At 32.5% G+C, this 24,364-nt stretch overlaps 2 protein-coding genes across 2 annotated transcripts; one reads left to right on the top strand and one right to left on the bottom strand.

Moving 5' to 3' along the window:
• Window positions 1-390: 390 nt before the first annotated feature.
• On the top strand, window positions 391-1,332 carry LOC140436045 (uncharacterized). The gene has a single exon (XM_072524758.1). It carries the CDS (start codon window positions 391-393, stop codon window positions 1,330-1,332), a length of 942 nt encoding a protein of 313 aa, XP_072380859.1.
• A 3,076-nt stretch (window positions 1,333-4,408) lies between these two features.
• Window positions 4,409-23,572, bottom strand: pit (probable ATP-dependent RNA helicase pitchoune). Its single transcript, XM_072526916.1, has 8 exons — window positions 23,390-23,572; window positions 23,254-23,337; window positions 18,463-18,624; window positions 15,973-16,233; window positions 14,078-14,392; window positions 12,349-12,650; window positions 6,725-7,048; window positions 4,409-4,826 (listed from the first exon to the last, which is right to left on the bottom strand). The coding sequence occupies exons 1-8, from the start codon at window positions 23,487-23,489 to the stop codon at window positions 4,473-4,475; spliced, it is 1,902 nt and encodes a 633-aa protein (XP_072383017.1). The 5' UTR covers window positions 23,490-23,572; the 3' UTR covers window positions 4,409-4,472.
• Window positions 23,573-24,364: the final 792 nt, after the last annotated feature.

The following is a 24,364-nucleotide window of genomic DNA, read 5'->3' as shown; positions in this document are numbered from 1 at the left end:
AAGTTTAGGGATAACCCATTTGGCGAACATGATATGAAATTAAGAAACTATCTAGAAAGATTTTTACTGACAAACAGGAAGACGACCTTGAGGCATATTTAATTAAGTGTTCAAAAATGTTTTATGGTCTTAACAATCCAGAAATTCGAAAACTAGCACATGCGATGGCCAAAATGAACAATATTGACTGTCCTAAAAACTGGGAAGCTCAAGAATGGCAGGAAAGGACTGGCTATACGCCACCCAAGATTATCTCTCCGTGCTGTTGAAGAATGCAATATTGCACGTGCAATTTCCTTTAACAAACATAATATGAATGCTTTTTTTAATAATTATGAAAAATTAATCAAAAGATACCCAGAACTCTGTGACTCATCCAGGATTTGGAATATGAATGAAACAAAAACTGAAACTAACCAAGAACCTTCTCGTATGATTTTACAAAAAGGCCGAAAACAAGTAGCAGCTGCTGTAAGTGGTGAGAGAGGAACTCTGGTTACTACAGTTTTGTTTATAAATGCGGCTGGAAATACAATACCTCCTGCTCTAGTATTTCCGAGAGTGCACTTCAAGAGCCACATGATAAATGGAGCACCAAACGGGACTTTGGGTTTGGCTCATCAGTCAGGTTGTATGACCACTTCCAATTTCGTTCATGTAATGCAGCACTTAATAAAATGTTCAGGTTCCTCTGAAAAGAGAAGAATGCTTCTAATTTGCGACAATCATGAGAGCCACTTGTCAATTGAGGCGATAGAACTAGTAAGAGCTAATGGCGTGCACATTCTAACATTTCCACCCCATTGTACCCACGTGATGCAACCACTGGATGTGGAATTGATGAAACCTTTTAAAACATATTATAATGCTGCAATTAATTCATGGTTGAAGTCTAACACAGGCCAACGTTTTGGAATCTATCACGTGGCCGCATGTGTTGAAATAGCACATGGTCGTGCCATGTTACCACAGAGCATTATAAATTCTTTCAAAAAAACAGGAATATTTCCAGTTGACAGGCACATTTTCACCGACGATATGTTTGCTCCAAGTTTGGTCAGTGAGAGATCTAATCCTCCAGACGAAACTCTTCCTGATGAACCTCTAACATGCCAACTAGCTGCAAATCTACCAACTTTAGAATCTAAAAAACCACCCTCATCTCCCCAAATTTCAAGCAAAAACTTTCAGCAACCAATAGACACTCCATCAACATCAAGCGGCCAAAACTCTACGCCTATGCTCTCTCAACAGCCTGGCTGTTATTTAAGTCCTGAGGAGATACGAGGATATCCAAAATCGAAACTCAATACTAGCTCCAAGAAACCATGAGAAAAGGGGAAAAGCAGAATAATAACTGACACCCCAGAAAAGCTTCTTCTGGTAGAAAAACAGATCAATAAAAAAACAAAGAAAACCACCAACTCTATAATGCTGAACGTACTAAATCTACGAAAAGAAAACTACTTTTTGAAAATGAGAAGATTGAAAAGACAACTGAAAAAACTCTGATGATAAAGTATTAGAAGAACCACAGCAAAATTTTGACAGGAGTGAATTGAAAATTGAAGATTTTGTACTGGTTAAATTTGGGACTGTAAAACAAAAAGATGTTTACTATGTTGGGTGAATCATTGGTAAATGTGATGCTGGGGATGTTGAAATTTCATTTTTGAAAATTTCATCTAAAGTAAATTATAAATTTTTCTACCCCACCGTACCAGGTATCTCTAGTGCTTCTTTATCAGAAATTGTAGCCCTTTTGCCAACTCCTTCTGTGCAGGGTACAAAGCGATAGAAATCATTATTGTCTTTTTAAGTTTCATTGGAAAACTTCAATATGCATTAGGGGTTTGATTAAGTATCATAATATAGTTTTAAATATTGTAATAAATAATTTCTAAAACATTTATATGAGGTTGTCATTTTTTCCAATTGTGTCTGAAGCTGTCCCATTCCCCGTCTTGGGGGGGCACCTTCAAACGTTTTTGAAAAAGTGGTTTACAATAAGTATAGGGTTTAATATTAAAAGCATATATACAGTGAAAGTTGGGTGAACAATGTATTTTATGAATATTTTCTTTCTTTATTTGGTGAGGTATTTAGAGTGATACGACAGTTCAAATTTTTATGTCTGAAACAGCCCCACTCTCCCCTACGTATGTTAAGAAAAAACAATACCCAAAGAAGAAAAATCTGGGAAGGGAAAGACAAAAGAATCCAAGTGTTTCGAAAATAAATGTCTTGAAGAAACTGTGGAACTCTGGCTAAGAGTATACTAGTAAAACTGGAAAATTGACGAAAATTAGAGAATTGGGACCTGGATGTAACGATAAATGTAACAGAAAATGTATATCGAAATTATCTAAAAATGATACTCAATTTATTTATTCATTTTTGGGAAATGACTGATCATGACAAACAGAGCTAATAATTATGTAAGATATGTCCTCAGACAAGAGAGAAAGGTTGCAAAGTTAAAAGAGTCGAGAAGAAACTGGACATATGAATATAATTTGCAGTTAGCAGAACACTGACTCTTAGGTTTGTAAAAAAACATTTTTAGACACTTTTAACATAACAGATATGTGGTTAACTACGCCTTAAACCTGAATATATGCGTGGTCGCAATAAGAACAGACCAAATGCTGTAGATGAAAATATTAAAAAGTCCATTCGTGCGCATATAAACTATACTCCAGGGAAATAATCCCACTACCCAAGAAAAGAACAGCTAAGATGTATTTTGATGAGTCTTTAACGTTTTCCAAATTGTATTCACTGTAAATAATAATATAAATATAAATAATGAATGGATGTTAGAGAATCACTCATGCGATAAGCCAGCCACCAAAAGTCAGTTCAGACACATATTCAATACTGAGTTTAATATCGGCTTTTTGTACCGAAAAAAAAAATCAGTGTCTTACTTGTAATCTAAATAACACTAAAGTAGAGAAAGACCAAATAGAAAAAGAAATTGCTTTACATATTGCAAACATACGGATGTGAATCTTGCTACGAAAACCTTACGGCAAGCGGAAAGAAGAAAGATAGACGTCACTGAAATGTTCTGTTGGAGAAGAATGTTACGAATTCCGTGGACCGACCACAAGACAAATGTTTCAATGTTTAATGAGCTAAAAGTCAGAAAACGGCTATCGACAAAGTCCCTCCAACAATTAAAATACTTAAGACATGTTATGAGAGCAGACACCAAAAAAACATGGAAAGACTTATAATCGAAAGAATGGTAGAAGGCCAAAAACCACGAGGAAGATCTCCAATGCAACAAGATGAATCGATCAAATTACAGGCATATCCAAAAGACCTATGCATGAGTTAAAAGAAATGACCAGAGACAGAGATATTTGGAGACGGACAATACACATCACGATGACCACTACACTCCCTCCGGGGATCAGGATTGAACAGAGAGAGATAGAGATAGAGCGAGAGAGAGAGAGAGACAGATTGCAAGCAAATGTGTTGCACGTGAAGCCAAAAATCGTGATAAAGAGGTTTTTAGGAAAACAACAACTGCCTGCTTTGATTTGCAAACAATATTAACTACACTCCAATCAGAGGTATCATTGTTTTATTATAAAAGGAAGTTTAACGTGTATAATTTTACTATCTTTGATATTGGATCTGCGAAAGGTTATTGTTATGCAAATTTTATAAACTGTTTTATAATTTGTAAACGCTCATTTTGTAATAAATAAATATAAAATAGATATTATTTTATTTACTTCTTGTTAGTATGTATGATGGGAATTCTTATATACTTGTTTGAGTAAAAAATTCACGTTAAGGTAAAATCAATAGAACTAATAATAATCTCTTTATTTTGAAATGTACTCATTCGTTATCATTTATATGCACCTAATCAAAGAAACATACTTTGTTGAAATATCATTGTATAAACCGCTTACATTGATCTTCAAATAATATTCTTGGAAAGCGTGGTATTGTAACTCGACATAAATCAGTACCAGTAATTTTAACAACAATGCGGTACACGAAAGTGAAAAGCTAAGGAAAAGTTATAAAATATGGATTAAGAAAACTACAAAAAATATTAAAACTGACGAAATAAAAAATAAAATCTGGCAACTTTTATAAATCGCTCTCCTCTATCTAAGCAAAAGTGAGTTACAATGTTTTTCATATCAGGTGTCGATATGGCCCCTTGCTCTAAGTAAAAGTGGTCTTGAGAGAAGGCATATTTATATTTCCACCTAATCATAGCAATACTCTTTCACCATAGTATTAAAGTGCCGGTTATTGAATACTTATTTGTTTTGATACCTTGCATTGTCTTTTTGTTTCCTCTGCACATTAAGTTAATTGTGAAAAATGGCAATTATTTCTAGTTGTATTTAGTTGCAATGATTTATACACATAATATTTAAAAATAACTTTATTTAAATTTTATAAAACAGAAACATTACATAGTGTAAGTTCCTAATTCATCTACTAAACTGTCTCTTTTCAGGTCCTCCCCTGTTTCTAGGTTTAGGCTGCCTGTACACCGTGTTCTTCTTGAAGTTTTTCGAATCCATCGAGTTAAAGTTCTTATAAAATCCAAATCCGCCGCCACCTTTTCGTTTCTTCTCTGGCCTCTCGGGTTTTTTGGCGGAGACTTTTAAATCCACGGCTGGAGGTACTTTAAATCCGAACGATATTGCTACTTTCGCCAAATCCAGGGTGCTGACATCGAATATAGTTTTTAAGTGGTGCGAATCATATGCTCTGACGTACGCTTTAAATGCTTCCTTTGCTGACATATTCAAAAAATAGTTTTTGCCTATTAGATTTTCGAGCTAAAACAAAACAAAACTAATTATAAGGGAATAATAATCATCATTATTAAACAAATGTAAAGCATAGGTTTGTTCAATCATTTTCAGGATCCTTATCTAGTGAAGGCTTGGTCCACATGGTTAGACTGTCAGATATCATTGGTGCATCGTATTGAATGTCCTCCCTTAATTATATTAACAAGAAATATGTAAACGCAAAGTTATATGGCTCGCTAAGATAGTATGAGAAGTACAGAGGTACAGTCGAGAATTTTGTAAGAATATATGGTCTTGGCACAAGAAACAAAAGATGAGAAAGACTGATCCAATTCTGCCAAGAGACGAATATGGTTGTAACGAATACATTTTTCAATTATATACATTATATCCAAGAAAGTTTTATACATGAAGAGGTCCCGGTTAGAGGTCCCTTGGGAGAATCATAAGAAAATAAAGGGATTCTATTACCTCAGCAAAAACATATCCAGGTGCAGATCTCTTCTCGGATCATAATATATATTAGTTGCAAATATCAACATACCACTCAAAATAATTCATAAGAAAATGAGGCCAAAAATAGATATAAAATTACTGAAATAAAACATCTCGAAAAAAGTAAAGAACAGAGTAATAAGCGAAAATAATTGAAAACCCCACTAGCGACATAGAACTATAGAACGAAATGAAGACATATATTACCATCCTTTCGCATATAAATCTTAAATAAAAAAAAAGAAAAGCTAGAATGAATGACAGATGAAACATTGCAGATGATGAAAGAGCGAAGGAAATTAAATGTCATAAATAGCAATGAATACAATAAGTTGCATAAGAATATACTAGGGGAAATAAAAAGAGCAAAAGAATAAAGGCTGAAGTTGAAATGTACGGAAATTGAAACACTAAACAAAGAAGATTAAAGGCGTACAGAATACCAGAAAACAACACGATACCAGCATAGTTGTAGACATCGAGGGCCAGATTTTCAGCTCAATTAAAGACAAATTAAGAAGATGGAAAGAATACAGCAAGAATATCGACTGAAAAAGACAATCCCTATGACTCAGAAATAAAACACGAAGAGGTTAAAATGGCCATTAAGCGTATTAAAGATGAGTAATTACCAGGACCTGATGAAGTACATGGTGAAATTTCAAAGCTATTAGAGGCACATAAAATCACAGCTCTTACTAAGCTATTCAACAACATATATGACACTTTACAGTAACCAGTCTTTTACCAAAAGACTGGCTACTATCGATATTCATCCCACTTCCCAAAAAGCAACTGCTAGGAAATGTGAAGAAAATAAGTATTCCTTACTATCATTCACTCAAGCATGTACACGTTCAATTTTGATACAGAGCAGGGCACTTTTCAGTTTGCAAGTTCTAATACAGAGAGCCAAGAATCAACTGCGATGTGTTGGCATGTTTTATCGATTTCGAGAAGACATTTGACGAAGTACCAAATGGGTAACTAATCGATATTGAAGGTACATGTGAGTACATAGTGGGACTGTAAAATTTTCACGTATGGAAATACAATACATGCGAAAAAGACATCAATGAGAATCTAGAAATATGTCAAAGTATGTCAAGAGCAAAAAATAAGGTAAAGATATAGTTCAAATATCATCTCCATAACGTTAATCAGTAAGTTATGTAAGATAATCAATTAACCAACTACAAATAAATAAAAATATTGTGGTCCATAACTTAAAAAATTTTAAAATCCATGTGTGGTATAACAAACGCACTGGCGGGCATGTTCACAGGCCAATAATCTAAAATCAAGAATATCACCCGCAAAGGATTAATTTTCCTTGGAAAGAGAAGAGATTCAATTTCAATGCCTTGGGACACAGTGAAGTTATTACTATATAACAATTTTAAAAGTCCACTAGTTTTAAAACCTACCTGTGCCTGAATATCGGCAATTTTACTCCAACTAAATTCGAATTCATTCAACGGCACCTTAGCTTGTTTCAGATACCTTAAAAATCCCAATTCCTCCGGTCTTAAAATAAGCAGCGCATGACCACTACTTCCTTCGCCTCTTGCTGTTCTTCCTACTCTATGAATATATTCTTTTGGGTCATCTGGGGGATCGTACTGTACAATCCAATCTACTGCTGGTATATCAAGACCTCTGGCAGCAACATCTGTGCAAAGCAGCGTTCCAGTTTCGGCGTTACAGAATTGAAAAAATGTAGTCGTTCGTTTGGTTTGCTTTTGTTTGCCCTAAAAATATATTCAATTTAATTACCTGATATCTAAAATTGTACGTGGCATTTATTGACTATATGACGAAAACTCATATAGTAAAGTAGTTCAGAAATAATCTACTGGCAGTAAACACTGAAAGTGAATTAGAGAAGTGTGGGTAAAGTTTTAATCAAAGTTATTTTTGAAACGCTAACTCAAGCATCTACCTATCAAAAAATAAGGACACCGATAAACGTAGCCGTTATCCAATATAAAGATAAAAACAATCTAACATGAAACCTTGGTATTTCGGAGTCACAGACATAATACGAGAGGAAGGCAAAGAAAATCATGAATATACGTGAATATTGTAAAAATGTAAAACACAACGTTTATAAGGATCAGCATTAAAGAATAAAAAAAATCTAGCAACATGTAATTTAAGCAGCTGGCTTCGCCTGGAGAAATAGGCAAAGGAAAGGCTGATAATATATAATACGAGAGTTGACCCCCTATGTCCAATCGTGAAAATTTTGACACCTTTATGTTTAAACGTAATCCCCTCTCAGTTAAACACATTTTTCCCATCGGCGCTCCCTCATTACTATAGCGTCCTGGAAAGAAATTTGCTTTGACTGTGTGAAACCACCGTTCACGGTGAAACTACATTTACGGCACACTACGCTTTATCAATGGTCGAAAAATGTTTTGCACTGTCTTTTTTTGAGTTTTGGGAACAGCCTGTAGTCACTTGGGAACAAATCTGGAGAATATAGAGCCAACGAAGGTGTGCTGGGGTGATGTCCTGAAGGAGGAGCACACTCTCTTATCTTTTATGGCTTCAGGCAATTTTGTTATCAGTTGCGCATAGTAAGAACCTGTGATAATAGTTCCTTTAGGAGAAAGAAAAAAATGGGAAGAGACAATAGAGGGAATGTAACGTAACATCAAACCAGGTAGCCTATCAAATCTTCTCAAAGCTAATAAAACTTTTTCGCCACACCATTGAAGATCGATGAATTAAATGAGGTTATATAATGCATGAAATGCGAAAATGCGAAAAGCATTTGACTGCGTTAACCATCAAAAGATGATCGAAATTCTGAGAACAACTGGAGTTGACGAACAAGACTTGCGAATTATCTCAGAACTATACTGGCACCAAACGGTAACAATTGAAATAGAGCACACAACATCCGAAGACATACAAATCCGACGAGGAGTGAGACAGGGTTGCGTCTTATCACCGCTACTCTTTAATTTGTATTCGGAGTCTATATTCAGAGAAGCATTAGACGAGGTCCAAGGCGGAATTAAGATTAACGGAATCAGCATAGACAACATCAGATATGCTGATGATACCGTCTTAATAGCAAGCAACGCACAAGAACTACAAAATATAATAAATGCGGTGGTTCACCACAGCGAAATGTTCCGTTTACATCTAAACGTTTCCAAAACTAAAACTTTAGTATTTTCAAAGACACCAATAAACATACAGGTGTATGCTAAGGGTCAAATAATAGAACAGGTAAATTCCATAAAATATTTGGGAACAAATATCAATAGTCAGTGTAATCCAAAAAAAGAAATCCTATCAAGAATCGAACAAGCAAGGAAAACATTCATGAGCATGAAAACATTTTTTACAAGATCAGACCTCAGTCTACAGCTTAGAATCCGAATGATCAGATGTTACGTTTTTTCTGTCTTACTGTATGGCTGTGAAAGTTGTACAATGGACTCTGAAATAGAAAAAAGAATAGATGCCTTTGAGATGTATATATACAGACGAATGTTGAGGATTCCATGGGTACAAAGAGTTACTAATGTTGAGGTACTTCGTCGCATGTGTAAACAAAAAGAATTACTAAGAATAATCAAAGAGAGGAAAATGCAATACTTGGTTCACGTGTTGAGAGGCGAAAGATATGAATTACTTCAAGTTATACTGGAAGGAAAAGTACTGGGCAAAAGATCAGTAGGAAGACGCCAGAACTCGTGGCTGAAAGACCTGAGGAGATGGTTCGACCGCTCATCCGCAGAGATCTTTCGCGTAGCAGTTTCCAAAACTACAATTGCCATTTGGATCGCCAACCTTCGAAAGGAGACGGCGCAAAGAGAAGAAGAATGCATGAAAATTAACAAGTAAGCGGGCATTAATGACCTGTTGTGCCACTTATTTAAATTATATGAGAAGAGGAACGTACACTGTATCCAGAGTAAGTTTCTCTAGATGCTAAGTAAGTATATTCTAAACCGATTGCCGAACAGTCTTATCTTAGACCTGCAAAATCATGCACAGGACAAGTATTGAGCATCACATAGTTTATAAAGGTTTCAAACAAATGAAGACTTCTACTGCACTTAACAGCTTAGCTACTATGCCCTCAACCACAAAAAAGTGTTAGGTAAAACATATATCACTCTTAACCTATCCTAATAAAGGTCGTAGAGTATTTGCTGCAGAACAGGAGATTCTATGTTAAGCTACATGGCAAGAAAAGCAGATGGAGAAATATTGACTGCCGCAAAGACGTTGGTTGATATTCTTAATAAAGTGTAGGGTCGTGAAAATGAGAAGAACCGTTGGTTCTTCCTGTCATTCGGGCAGTATACTAGGGTATAGACTGAGTTTAGAACACTGTGGGGAGAAGAACAAAATACGGATCTATTGCGATTCCAGATCATTCTACTATGCGTATACACTGTGTTCCTATCAATGTTTGAAAGTGTCACAAACATGATTAGCTTTGTTTTTTTTGTTTTGTGTGTAGTCACGGAAGTTCGAAAGACCAAACATCACTTTTCAGGTCAGTCATTTTTGTGTTGATGTGTTGATAGTCAGTGAAGGCTTTTAGTTTTTATAATAAATAAATTATTATACGTTATACTGAATACTTACCAATTTCAATTAAATGTTTTGTTTTTTGTTATTAAAATCATGTAAATATAGTTTTTATATTTAAAATCCACAAGGAAACTAAGTTCCTGTAGCTGGCTGTATACCATGTATTACAAAAAATTTATTTAAAAATCCTTTATAAAAGATATATAATTAAAACACCCAATCGGGCTACATCACAGAACATTTTCGGAATCAATATTCCATCATCAGTGTGTCTAAATGTACATGTTTTGAGCCACTAAATATTTGGGTAAAAATCCGTTAAATGTTTTTAATTTGAATTTAAGTTACATTATTTGATCTTATATGTTATGATGTTTAAGTTACAATTGGAATTGATAACATGACAACGTTAGACTCCTTTGGAGGTTGCTGGTCCTGAGACGAAGTGTCTACGAGGACTTGTTGATAGCAACTGAGAGTTGCTATTAACAAGTCCTCGTAGACACTTCGTCTCAGGACCAGCAACCTCCAGAGTTGCCATGTTATCAATTCAAATTGTAACTTAAACATCATAGCATATAAGATCAAATAATGTAACTTAAATTCAAATTAAACACATTTAACGGGTTTTTACCGAAATATTTAGTGGCTCAAAACATGTACATTTAGACACACTGATGATGGAATATTGATTCCGAAAACGTTCTGTAATGTAGCCCGATTGGGTGTTTTAATTATATACCTTTTATAAAGGATTTTTAAATAAAATTTTTTCTATTTTTTTTTTTTTTTTTTCATAGATTTCCTTTTGACGAAGAAAAATAAACTCATTATAAACTAAACGAGCACGCCAGTGTTGTAGTAAATACATACGTTGAAGCAGGTCTTTATGACACCCGATTATATATCAAGTATAGAAGTCTGCATGGGCTATTTATTATACGTCATTGGTTACTATGCGTATATGCATTCTCAGAGCCCTATTTACGCCAACGAGAGCAGTCAACGTACTGTTTTATATTATAAAATCCAACAGAAATATTTTAAATTACATAAACGCAAATGGATCAAACATAAACACTAACTAAAAACAAGCATTACCATGAACAACGTTAATGTAATCCTAGATCTCATTTTATCTGTTCTTAAGATGGAGAACTTAAAGATATAATATCTCAAAAATGGTTCTGAAATCGTTTTCAATAAACTGAACATGAAACATCCATTTAAGTACAGCCCCACACCTTTACTAAATAAACTAAACCCAAGAAACTTTTATGTGCCCTTATATGGTTTAGAAACTGCCACAGTAGGAAACTAATATACACTTTTCAGCATTTAATATACACTTGTTCAATTGAAACCAATCTTTGGTCAGGTTAGCCTTGGAAACAATCGGTATCACTCAACTAACGTTCTGCAATGTTAGTTATGTTTGTAAACATCACACTGATCAGTTCCTATTATTTGTATTTGACTGAGATTTTAAATATTGTGAATATTCTGTTGTTAACAATCCGTCCACATATAATCAGCGTGCGGTCATTCAATTTTTGTGTGCTAAAGGTTTGCAACAATTGCAAATTTATGCGCGAATGCAAACAATGTATGGAAACGCGTGTTTTGCTATCCAACTGTCAAGGAATGATGACGAAAATTTAAGAGTGGAACCGAATGATAAGCTGAGACCAGGCGCATTGAGTACTGCATCAACAGACAGGAATGTAGCAGTCTCGAAGGCTTGATTATAGAAAATCGTCGAATTTCAGAGCAATCTCAGAAAATGTTTATGTGAGTATCCATATATATCCAGTATATGTCCATAGTATCATACACAAACTGGGTTACAGCAAAGTTTTTGCGCAATGGGTTCCTCGCCTTTCTATCTTTACAATATTTTACGGAATACAGGCAAAACGGTAATGACCTTCTTTAGTCAATTACTGCTAACATGCTAACATGTTAACATTTTTCTTTTCTACCATGAAGGACCCTTGCTCATAGAGTTTACAGGACCTAGAGTGTATATCAATGCAAACCTGTATAATGAAACTTTGAACCAGCTCCATCAAGTAATAAGACGAAAACGTCCAGGGAAGCTTTCACGTGGTGTCATTCTGCTGCATGAAAATGCTCCGTCTCATGTAGCCAAAGAGCCAAAGTGAAAGAAAACCGACAACCAAAGGAATGTAGAATATTAGAGCATCCACCTTATAGTCCCGATTTATCGTCTTGCGATTTTCACATCATTGGCTACTGAAAGACGTTAAAAGGTATTCGTTTTAGTCGAACTAAGAAGTACAAAATGCTGTAAAAGAATTTTTCAAACAACAGTCACACGAATTCTTTAAACAGGGTGTATATCGGTTTGTCAAACAATGGGATGTGTGTCTTAGTTGTAGTAATAATTTGTTGATATATTTGCCAATACATTTTTTCTGGACCAAAGATGGGTTTTAATTGAAAAAGCCTTATATTTACTTACATGAATACACATAACAGGTAAATCGATATAATTAAACAGCTCGTGGTGGTATTTCACAGACATACAGGAACTGAAAAACACCATAACCTTCTTCTTTCTGTTCTTTTTAAGGAATGTAAAGAGCACCAACAATCTTTTGTCAGATGGGCAGACTACATAACCCTGTTCAAGACCAGATACAGTTGCCTCAGCTTTGGAGTCATCTACATCGATGTGTACTGGTTCCTTCTTCAATGCTAGCGCGGTCAATGCGTCCGTTTTCTTGTTTTGCGTCGCGCTGAACAACATGGTTTGTCTACGTTCTAAAATATATCAAAAGGTCAATACATAAACACAAACTGCAATTGTTTATTTTTAAAATTTTAAGTTATTAGATATTTTATACAAATGACGTTATAATTAACAGGTAATGGAACAGTTAAACCTTAAAATATCCTACAATAATTATAAGTCTTATACTGATAGCAGATTATATTAAATCATGATAGGGTGAAATTAGATTAGTTTCAAATTTAAATCTTGGAAATAGAATGTGGGTAAACTAAGAAGTAAAACACATCAAACAATAAATAAAAATGTAATAGTGTAAACAGGAAATAAGTTGAAACACCGCAACGCAGAGTGGTTCGATACAGAATGCAGATTGACTTTAAAAAAAGGAAGCAAAAAAAAAATAAAGCACGGAAAAATAATTAACAGGAATACTACAACAATAAAAGAAAAGTGATAACAGAATACACAGAAGAAAAAAATGCAAATGTACGATCTAAAGATAAAAGATAAAGACGAACAATTTAATCAAACAATACAGGGAATTTCCATACAGATATGGAACGGACAGCAGAATTTAAAACAAGATATTATGTTGTAGTGCTAAACACAGAACAACGACAACAAAGAAACCAAAGTAATAAACTTTAATACCAATAATGGAGTAAGACAAGAAGGCACACTCTCAACACTACAGTGTAATCTATTGCTCCACACATCTGTATACAAAATTAACATTCGGAAAACTCATAACCAAAAGCAGACAAATTGCCACCTATTTTGATGACGTCAGCATACTGGGGCATAGTGAGACAGCATTAAGAGACACTTTCGAAGGCTCTGAGAAAGCAACACACCAATACATCAGTAAGGCCACGATATACACGAATAAACACAGAATAAATAAATCAAACAGGGCATGTTATGAAAACAATAAACTTTTAACTTTTTAAAATCCTTAGTCACCAGTTACAGCTACCAGTAGTTAGTACATCTGTACAAGGTCCTAATAAGACCTATTGTGACCTGATTTTGAAAAATTTACTCTGTTGATGAAAGGAGAAGATGAACTAAAACTTTAAGAAAGGGGCTGAGCAATTATTGACTTGTTCAAGAGCAGACTAACTGCATAGTATGAACTACAACTACAGTATGAACTTTAAACTTGACGACATAATCAACCCAAAGAGGTTTATAGAGCTAGGCTAGGTGTTTATTTTGTTAATAGAGCTATTAAAAAAAGCATAAATGAAAAAAATAATACCAACAGAAAAATTACAGTTTTAAAAATAACTACAGCAATGTTTTTCAATTATTTGCCAATAAAAATTCAAATAAATAAAATAATTTATATAATTTACCCCAATTTTAATAATCCTGTTTCATATTTAGATTGAAAAATATATCTACTGACCTTATTTGACTAGTTAAATTCAATTATCATCAAAATTATACTTACTAGGCAAAAGGTTGATTATTTGCTTCATTTCCTCTTCAAAACCCACTTCTAATATTCTGTCAGCCTCGTCAATTACTAAACATTGTAAATTCTTATATAAGAAGTCAGGAGTATTCTGAAGATGGTCCAGAAGCCTACCGGGCGTTGCTACTAAGATATTAATACCTTTGGAAAGCTTCTGCGCTTCTGTTTGTCTGGCAGTTCCACCCATAACCAAACCGTATGTATGGTGATGGTATTTCATTAGTTCTTTTAATACTCCAAAAGTCTGCATTGATAATTCTCGTGTGGGGGAAATGATAATAATACCAGTGCCTAAAAAAGTGTATAAACAAATTATTGTAGTAAAATGCGGCAGTTTCAGAATTAGTCGTATGATTTAAGCCATAACTGAAAGCAATTTATACATCTTTGCATGAAAACAACATACAAGATGTTAACCGTTTTTTAAGTCTCTGCCGAGTTTTGTGTTTGGATCTTCCAGTTCTTGGTATTGTATTATAATACTGCAGTATAAGTGCAGGGAACAGTAAATAATGTACAAGTGAAGTGATGTGGGAACTCAGGAGACTGAGATCCCGGAAGTCCTGATGAAGATTCCAGTAAGGAAGTCGAAAGTTCGATTTACTCAAATTCGCCACAGTTTAACCCGGAAACCAAGAGAGTTGTCAGTTCATTTTTAGAAGAAAATAAAATCGAAAAAACAATCAAAAACTAGAGGCAATAATATTAATAATAATAAAAATTCTTCTAGCTCGAATAACTGCTTGTATATAATTAAGCACAGACCTAATCAAGTTAAACATTCTTTTTTGTAATATGTATGCTGCGCCACTCTTCCTCTAGCGCAATAACGATCTGTGGGATCTATGTTGGGAAGGAATTTCAGATTTTAATCTATATTATAGCTCTACTCATATATATCTACGATTGAATTTAGACCAGGACTTTATTTTAAGTAATAGTAAAAGTTTTGTCCAGCATAACGGATGTACTGTTAAAATTCCTCTATCATGGCCACGGCCAAGCCTGGTAATAAAAGCAAGGTCCCGCTGTTGCGTCTATTGAAATGTTACATTACATAAGTCATGAATCGCTCCACTCCCAATACGCTCCATAATGCACCACTCTGTCAAACTTTCATCTTGTCTGCTGTACACTTTCTTCCTTCGGTCACTGCTATAAAGACATATTCTGTACTGAGAACGAAATCATGTCCAATGTGAATTACCTCATGCAAAATTCAGGAGTGCTTCGCAATGGGCTACAGCAAATTTTGGACCATTGCAGGCCTTCTTTGAGTCAGGTTTATTTTTTAATACTTCTTTTTACTAACATTTGCCGCTCGGACCACAGGGAGCTGTGGTTTCACTTAAACTGTAATGAAATGCCTTCAACCACTTTCTGCCAGTTCCTAATCTACGATGATGGGATCAAGTTGTTCAATTAAAATAATAATTTGAGCGTTTTCTTCCGGTACTTCCGACGTGATATATTTTTTAATTACACTCAAAATGTTATACAGTGGGTACATTAAATCTGACAAACATTATTTATGCTAATGACTGCCATTTAATATGTATTTCTTGTATTTTTAATTGTTAGACTTCATACAAAACATGCATCCTTGACCATTTTATGCTCATGTTAATATAGAATAGAGTTTTACTTTTATGTATAATTTTGAAAGAATAACGATAAAATTAGAAATTGTGAAAAAGGCTGATTTCCACGTAAGTAAGCGTATTTATTACTTTATTATAGCTTTAATATGAATAAATTAATTAATAAATATTTATTAAATATACCCAATAAATTCAAACAATTTTGACAATTTTAATAGTTATATAATAGGCAAAATTTTAGGATAGATATACTGAAATAAACAAACTTACCATTCCTTGGCATAAACTTTAACTTATAAATAAGTTCAACAGCGGGAATAAGAAAAGCAAGAGTTTTTCCAGATCCTGTTTTTGCAGCCCCAACCAAATCTCTACCTTCCAGAAGTGGAGGAATAGATTTTGCTTGAATTTCAGTCATAGTAGTAAAACCCATATCTGCAATGGCTTTCAAAGTATTTTCACATACTTTATCCGTTAATGAGTCAAATGTACTTTTACTGAGAATTTCTAATGTGGCACTGGATCCTGGTACTAAAAATGTAATGGTTAATTTCATATTTATACAAGTGAAATTTAAAATAAATGCAAATACATTCAGAATTAGAAGATACTCATTTTATCTCAACTCAAGAACTTTTCTCAAAATTCGAGGAAACATCGTATTCGCCTTATAATCATCATAAGTAATACTATTTTTGCAGTAATAAAAAACTCAAATCTCAAATCTCTCAATGGTGAAACGAGAACGATAATTACAAAAAACTGTAAAATGGGAAAAAACAAAACAGTACAAACAACAGGAACAATAATATAATTTTATAGGTCAATAAAACGTTAGAGAAATATTTGAAGAAAGAGTACTAAAAATGTTAGCAGATACCTTAGAAAAATATGAAATATATGTTGCAGCAATGCAAGAGACCAAACAAAAAGGGAATTGGATGTAGAAAATTTTGCTTACATGTAGAAAACTAGCTACTTTCCAACAGTTGTTGTAAAATGAAAAATAATATCAAGTGGGATTTTCTAGGAAACAAAAACAACTTGCAGAATTGGTTATCGATTAACTTTTGATAAAATATAGTAGAAATTTATAATAAAGATTTTATTATATCTTTCGATAATCTGTAGATCAATAGACATGTCTTTGTTCACATTTAGAAGACTTTATTGTGGTGTTGTTAGGCCCATTCTAGAGTATGGATTAGTTGTATGGTCCCCATCATACAATTGTAACATTGAACGGATTGAGAGGGTCCAAAATAATTTTGAGGATAGCAGTTTTTAGGAGTGGATACCGGAGAGAGAAATATGACTATCAATGGGTAAGAAACAGTATTTATTTACCAACACTTGAGGACATTAATGCTATTATAGATTGTCCTCAATTGTTATCACTCATTAGTCTTTGACCCAGTAGAAACAACAGACAATCGGAAATCTTTTCAGTGCCATTTCACCACACTAATTCTGGTATCAATGAACCAAGTAAATGATTGGTCCGGAGTTCTAATATTCTGGAAAGACAAATAAATATTTTTGGCTCCAAAATTAACTTATTTAAAAAACAACTGAAAGAACAACAAAAAGGTATCTTATAATAAGTGATCTCTTTTACATGTCAATACTAGCCTACCCTCGATAGCTGTAATAAAGTTTGTTATAGTTTATTATAAGTTAATAGTTCTTAGTTATAGTTGACTAGTCTGAAATGTTTGATATTTTGAAAATTTATTGTTTTTAAGGTGTAACTTTGTTAAAACATTTGTAAATACATTCCGTTAATAAATAAATAAATAAATAAATAGACGATTTTTATAATCATAATATGACAACTGTTAACTATATTGACATATTCATATGACAAAACATATAAACATTGTGGGGTGATCCTATAATAAAGAATAAGATTAAGAATAAGTTGAAAATACTGCAAAATTTAATTCCATTATACTATAAGGAACAATTAAACATGAAAATAAACAGTTATAATACCAAAGTGGTGACCTTTTGCTTATCTCAAAATGTTCCAATGCCTATCACATTGAATATGTACTAAAATCTTGGAACAAGTAAACAAAATAAAGTATCTCAGTTGCTGGATAAATAACCAACCACACCCAGATCTCGAGATTAAATACAAAATTGAACAAGTAAGAGGAATCATGGACACTTACAATTCTAACTGTGGACAAGATAGAGCCATTTGACATGTGGACTTACTGACAATTTACAATACTGAATATTGAAAATTCCCATGTAACAAATAGAGAGCCATTGGTCAGTAAAAAGGGGATTGCTTATAGTGGTAATTATTCAGTGAATTATCTGTTGGTCCACGAGAGATATTTTATTTCTCTCCTACCCACTGGTAAACTGGGTCAAGCATTACTCTATCTCCTACTATCCTGGAGACATGCACTGTAGAGACTCCAGGTTCCCCTGAGAGAACCTGTAACCTCTGAGAAGAATAAGTAGGCAAGAATATTTCAAGTGAAAACACAGTGACTTAGAAGACAAAGTGGGTAGCGACATAATTTCGTTGGCACAACCACATAAAAATTGATAACATAATATCAACAATTGTAAAGAAAACTGGTGGTAAAGTATTCTCCCAGAAAACTACCAAAAGGTGAGGAAATAGCTGGGAATAAATTATGAATATGAAATATGAAAGTAAAAAAAACAGTTCACTAAAAATATAAAAATAATTGAAATATTTTATATATAAATACAATACAAAATAATATATTTACTTACATTTGTTTCCTAAATCTGATTTTTCATCTGAATCTTCTTCATTATTGATAATTTCTTTATCATCAATTTCGGACTCAATTTCACCTTCCATTTGCTCTTCTTCATCTGTCTCTTCCTCTTCAACTACTTTATCTTTCTTCTTTTTATTTTTCTTCTTTTTTTCTAAAAATAAGATATGAAATTAGACTGGCATTAATAAAAAAATGTATTGGTATAATCATTTTCACAACTATTAATCAATTAATAACTATACTAAATAACATCCAAGATAAATGGAAGATAATTCATACAATTACAAATACAGCAAAAGAAATACTAGGAGAAATACAAAAAAAAGAAGAATGATTTTACCAAGAATGCCACCATGCAATAACTAGCAAAAACTACTAAGTCCCAAAAAACAACAAGAACAAGGAGACTACATATTGCTTCACACAACAGAATATCTAATTGACGACCCAAGATTAAATATATAATAACAAACATCAGACAGAATAACTGCAGAACTACCTAATAAAGAATGGTCGATATGCATTTTGGAAGTATATCCAAAATAATCTGCTAAATATAGACAATAAATGTCATTCCAGATGACTTTACATTACAAATTATACTTCCTATGTAAAAGAAGAGTGACTAAAGATTAAGTGAAAATTTTAGATCACCTTCTTCACAGGCCATATCAGAATTATCCGATGTTGGATGGAATGGAATCACCATTGTGAAGGCTTCTCGATCTTCTGTCACATGAAATAAATCTGTACAGCCTTCTATTTTGCTGTCTGTTGTAGTATTCTATATCTATTCTCCCTCACTATATGTCCCAGATAAGACATTTTCCAATGTTTAACCGTCTTTAGTAATTCTGTAACTTTGTTGACCCCCCTTTGTTTTAGAGCATAACACTTTTAAATAGCATCTATAAGATATTATTAAGAAATATACACTGTCAACTGAAGTAATTTTCAGAGGAAATAATAGGTGAATACCAATGGGGTTTCAGAACAAAAAGATCAAGAATAGAACAAATACATACATAACATACAAATTTACAACCTGTATATCAATTTCAAACATACATTGAATAATGTGGATAGACAAAAAATGCTAAAGCATTTATACTTGCCACTTATACCCAAAAAGATAGTTATAACTTATAAAAATGACCTTAGACGGTTCCAAGGCAGTGATGCAAATAGACAGAGATCTAATTAGAGGCACAAAATTAAGTTAGGCAAGGTGATACCTTATGAACAGTACTTTTTAACCTAACTTTGAAAGTCATTAGAAAATTAGATATCAAGGACTGTATAAATACAAGATGTTATCAAATATGCGTATTTGTAGACGATATTGCCATAATAAGCCTCAACAAAATGATACTGTATGAAAAAACTAATCGAGATTAAAACCTAAACAGAGAATCATACCCGTTCAAATAAATCCGTTTGAACATATAAAACTACTTGAAAATATTTTTAATTTAGTTAACTCCACCTTTGACAATAATTTGCCAACGTTGCCAATAGGGTAAATATGTAAATGAAAGCAGTGCTAAATGTTTCGTGTGCTTAAGATATATCCAAGTCCAAACAAGACTCCCTGAAAAATCAAGCACCCTTCTAAAGGCCCAGAGCAAATTTAGGCAATTTCTATTTGCAGAAGCCCTCAAAAATCCGTCAAGGATTTACTCTACATAAATTTATACAGTGCTATCTGAATCTGTTAAAGATTTGTCCTGCTCTTGGTATAAGAGCAATAAATCATAAGTTAGTGGTGCCCTTTTTGTGTAAACCAGAAGAGTTAGAAGTTTATCACATAGTTCACTTGGTAGCCTTTGACACATGGTTGCCACATCTCCATATTCAGGATCTTCATGATAGTGACTTGAATGGACAATAAGCACATAGACATTTGAAAGGCTTGTTAACTATACCTACTTTCATTAAGCGATGCAGGGCGTATAAACAAAGATAAATTTAACAGATGATTGTTAAAGATGTTCCAAATGAGTCTACTCGTTCCGATAAGTAACAGTATAATTATGACACTTTATTAATTTTTTTATTTTCTCAACTATTAGTGTTTATTGCATAGTATATAAATTATTTTTATCATTGAATACATAGTAAGTAAAAAAATAATCCGATTTATAAAATTAATGAATATTTTATGCATACATGCAAGTAACAGTTCTTCGAGAATATTTACAAACTAACCGAAATGTCCATCTTTATTTCGTTATTGCCGACGTCGTCGGAACTCATACAGGTTCGGACACGATTTAATTTCGGTAAGTATTATATTTCGGTATTGAAATTTTGTTATTTGAATCGATTTGTGAGTATATTTTTAGTCATCTTGATGGTTAAAGGACAATAAATTATATTTATGCTGTTAATGTTGAATTAGCAATTATTTGTTGTGCGATTTAAAACTATTTATGTATATATTTTTATTTGTATAACGACCCTATCTATATGTGATTGTGATTACTGTAACAATAACCACGGATTTCAATAACTGATATTGAAACCAAAAATGTCCTCCACTGATTCTGCTGATGAATTGGTTGAAAATACATGGAGTCCTCCTCGAAAACGAAGTAAAAGAAGCCCTCTTAGCGTTGAAGTTAAAGAAATCATTTTAAATGTTTTTAAATGCGAAAGACAAGAAAATCCCGGGTTAGTGGTTGAAGATATTGTGAAAAAAGTGGCTAATAAAGTTGGAGTTTGTGATAGAAGTGTATTTACGGTGATAAAGGAATACAAAACGAATCATCAATTCGCTGGACCAAAAGTATGTCTGACCCGGAAAAAGAAGTTTGACAAAATTGATGATTTTGACAAAAATGTCATTAGAAGACTGGTTCATAATTTTTTTATGAGCAACGAAATACCCACCGTTGATAAGGTTTTAAAGAAGGTGAACGATGACCCTGATTTGCCAAACTTTTCGAAAACCACATTTTACCGAATATTGAAAAAACTTAATTTTCAATATAAACGTAGGGGAAGAAACGCTCTTTTACTAGATAGAGACGACATTGTGATGTGGCGAAGAGAATATCTTCAAAAGATAAAAGCTTATAGAGTGGAGAAGCGGAAAATATATTATCTGGATGAGACATGGTTGAACGCTGGCCATACAAAGTCTAAAATATGGGTAGACACTACAGTAAAAATATCAAGACAAGCTTTTTTGGATGGATTAGCAATGGATTTAAAAAATCCTTCAGGTAATTTATTACATTATTCAGTGCTCATAAAGTATTTTTGACATACATTTTTGCTTATAATTTTTTATAAATTTATATAATTATATATATATATATATATATATATATATATATATATATATATATATATTATTTCAACATTATTGAGTAATGAGTATTTTTTTTGTTATTATTATTATGAAACTTTTTAGAATTGTACAAACAACTAAGTATAGTAAAAATTAAAAATAAAACTTATATTTTTTGTAGGAACTCTGTACATAAAATTGTTGGCAAAAAAAAATAAATTCCTGGGTTTTTCGCCCTATATAAATGGTTTCTATTATCGGATATCAACTAAAACAATCAGGTTCTTTGTCGAGCACTTTTGCAAAATTAAAATATAAATTTCGTATTTTATAAGATAATATATTATTCTGACTAAACAAAAAGATAATCCCAAATGCGGCCCTGTTGCAGGCCTACACGTGGTAATGTTTACATCTCCCTGCATGGGTTAATGAATTTTACTATAGTAGTAGTACTTAAAAGTAGGAATTTTGTTTTTTTATGCCATTTATACCGATTTTATTTATACTATTTGTTTTTCTCTCTTTCTCTTCAATAAATTGTTTGTACCTTTGGATAGCCTATTGAACCTTTAGTGTTCAAGACATTTCTATATTACAAGTAAGAGCTCTCATATTTGTACTCATCAACCTATGTTAAACTCTCTCTCATTTAGGATACTCTTCATGTTTGTTGTATTGTGTAGATACTAATTTTATCTACAATACCAATTAATATAATTAAGAAATACAAGCATGGTTGATTGCAACCATATATACTATTGATAGTTGAATTAATGGGGTTAATATTTAAATATGATTTTGTGGTAAAATTTGTTAATCAACAAGTGATAGTTAAGAAAGTATTGCACATTACATTATTATCATTTAAGATTATTGTATACAAATATAATTATGTGGCATCCTTGGAAGAATAGTAATTGTGCTTCTTCTAATGTAGTGCTTTGTTTATAAGAGGACATGGCACACCTATCGCTATGAGTGAAATATGTGATTTGGCTAAAATACCTCCCAATACAGTAAAAGAAATTACATCAAACACCATTGAGCCACAAAAAAATCGTAAAAATTCTTCCCATCTTAATATATCCCTCAAACTATCTATCCCTAAACTTAAGAGCGTTTAATACAAAAATATTGCAAATACACTCTTAGAAGAAAGGTTGCATTAAAATGTGTTAAGACAGATTCTGTTATACACAATGTACATAAAGGTCATTTATGTCCAGCAATTGTTGAACTCAACCAAATATCTTGTAAAGTACTAGGCCAATATATTTTAAAAAGAATAAATAAGTTAATTGTTAAATCAATGTATACTGACTTGGATAGGGCATTGGATTTCATAATTGTTCTTATTAATAGGAAGGCTATATGAGATACTTTTAATTAATTATAATAACACCTGATTACCAATAGGCCTTTAAAGAACATTAAATAGAGAATGTTAAAAAATCAATAGTTATATAAAAGAAACTTATTTACTTTTAGAAGGTCCTTCATCGTTGCTCTGCAAACGTTTCAAGCCATTTCCAACTTTTAATTTCTCTGGTTCTTCTGATTCTAAAACTAAATTAAGCTTCAGTATAAACAAGCAAAAATTTAACTTTAATCGTTTTACCTTCTTTGCTCTTTTCAGACTCTTTCTTTTGAACAAATTTTAATTTCTGCTTTTCCCTCTTTTTTATTTTTTTCATTAAAACTTTTTCTTGGATGGACATTTTTGTTTTGAAATTTGTTTTAATTCACACGTGTTGAGTTGAAAAATGTCACACTTTCAACTAGTTTTAAAATTAGGTTATGCTTTTCTTCTTTTATTTTGTACTACACACTATTATAGACACTACACTGAATGTAAATGAAGTACAACAGTCAGTATTTGACAGTATTTGATAGTATATTGCAACCAAGAGAGCTCGCATAGCCACAGAATAATATCAAAGCATTATTCTTATTCAGCATTATTATCATCACTTTTAAAAAAATAATAAATTAACTGGAAATTTTTAAACGTTTATTGAAGATATTCTCAAGAAACTCGAGCTACATGCTACCAAAACATTTAAGTTGGTTGCCTACATTTGGCGCAACTCAACAATATAAACTAAATTAGCAATTAGCCTAACTTTTTTATAAAATATATTTTTTTATATGTGTATAAATAGAAACTTACTTTGTTTATACATGCTATAAATTTCTAAGCGAATTTGATTTTTGACGCTATGTCAAACTGAACTGGAAAAGAATGGTAGGTATTTTGAATAAACGTTTGTGCAGTTTCATACCCTGTAATTTAATAGCATCCTTACTCATCTAAAAATATTAACTTTTTAAGAACATTTATCATATTATGTATTTAAGAAAAACTTACCAACGCATAGCTGATGGAACAAGTAGAAAACTTTGACTATCCATAATAATAAAATTCAAATTAGAACTAACAAAGAATTAAACAAAAATAATAGAACAATAAAACTATATTAACTAAAATAAACAACGCGAATAATACAAATATTTACTAAAATATGTTAAATGGTAACAGCTCAAATATTATATTTTAAATATACAAGGAAAATTTTTTGGGTTTAGTATACAC

This window comes from Diabrotica undecimpunctata, chromosome 3 (genome assembly GCF_040954645.1).
Source record: "Diabrotica undecimpunctata isolate CICGRU chromosome 3, icDiaUnde3, whole genome shotgun sequence".
NCBI lineage: Eukaryota > Metazoa > Arthropoda > Insecta > Coleoptera > Chrysomelidae > Diabrotica > Diabrotica undecimpunctata.
The sequence above is the reverse complement of the archived record's forward strand: the minus strand, read 5'-3'. Positions and strand labels throughout refer to the sequence as shown.

What these genes read in the sequence shown, in the direction of transcription:
- LOC140436045 (XM_072524758.1), top strand. Translation starts at nt 391, where the DNA reads ATGAATGAAACAAAAACTGAAACTAACCAAGAACCTTCTCGTATGATT.
- pit (XM_072526916.1), bottom strand. Translation starts at nt 23,489, where the DNA reads ATGTCCATCCAAGAAAAAGTTTTAATGAAAAAAATAAAAAAGAGGGAA. An exon ending in ATCAGATTTAGGAAACAAAT is followed by an intron (nt 16,234 to 18,462) that starts GTAAGTAAATAT and finishes TTACATTTTTAG; the next exon opens with TACCAGGATCCAGTGCCACA. An exon ending in TTGCCGATATTCAGGCACAG is followed by an intron (nt 4,827 to 6,724) that starts GTAGGTTTTAAA and finishes GTTTTGTTTTAG; the next exon opens with CTCGAAAATCTAATAGGCAA.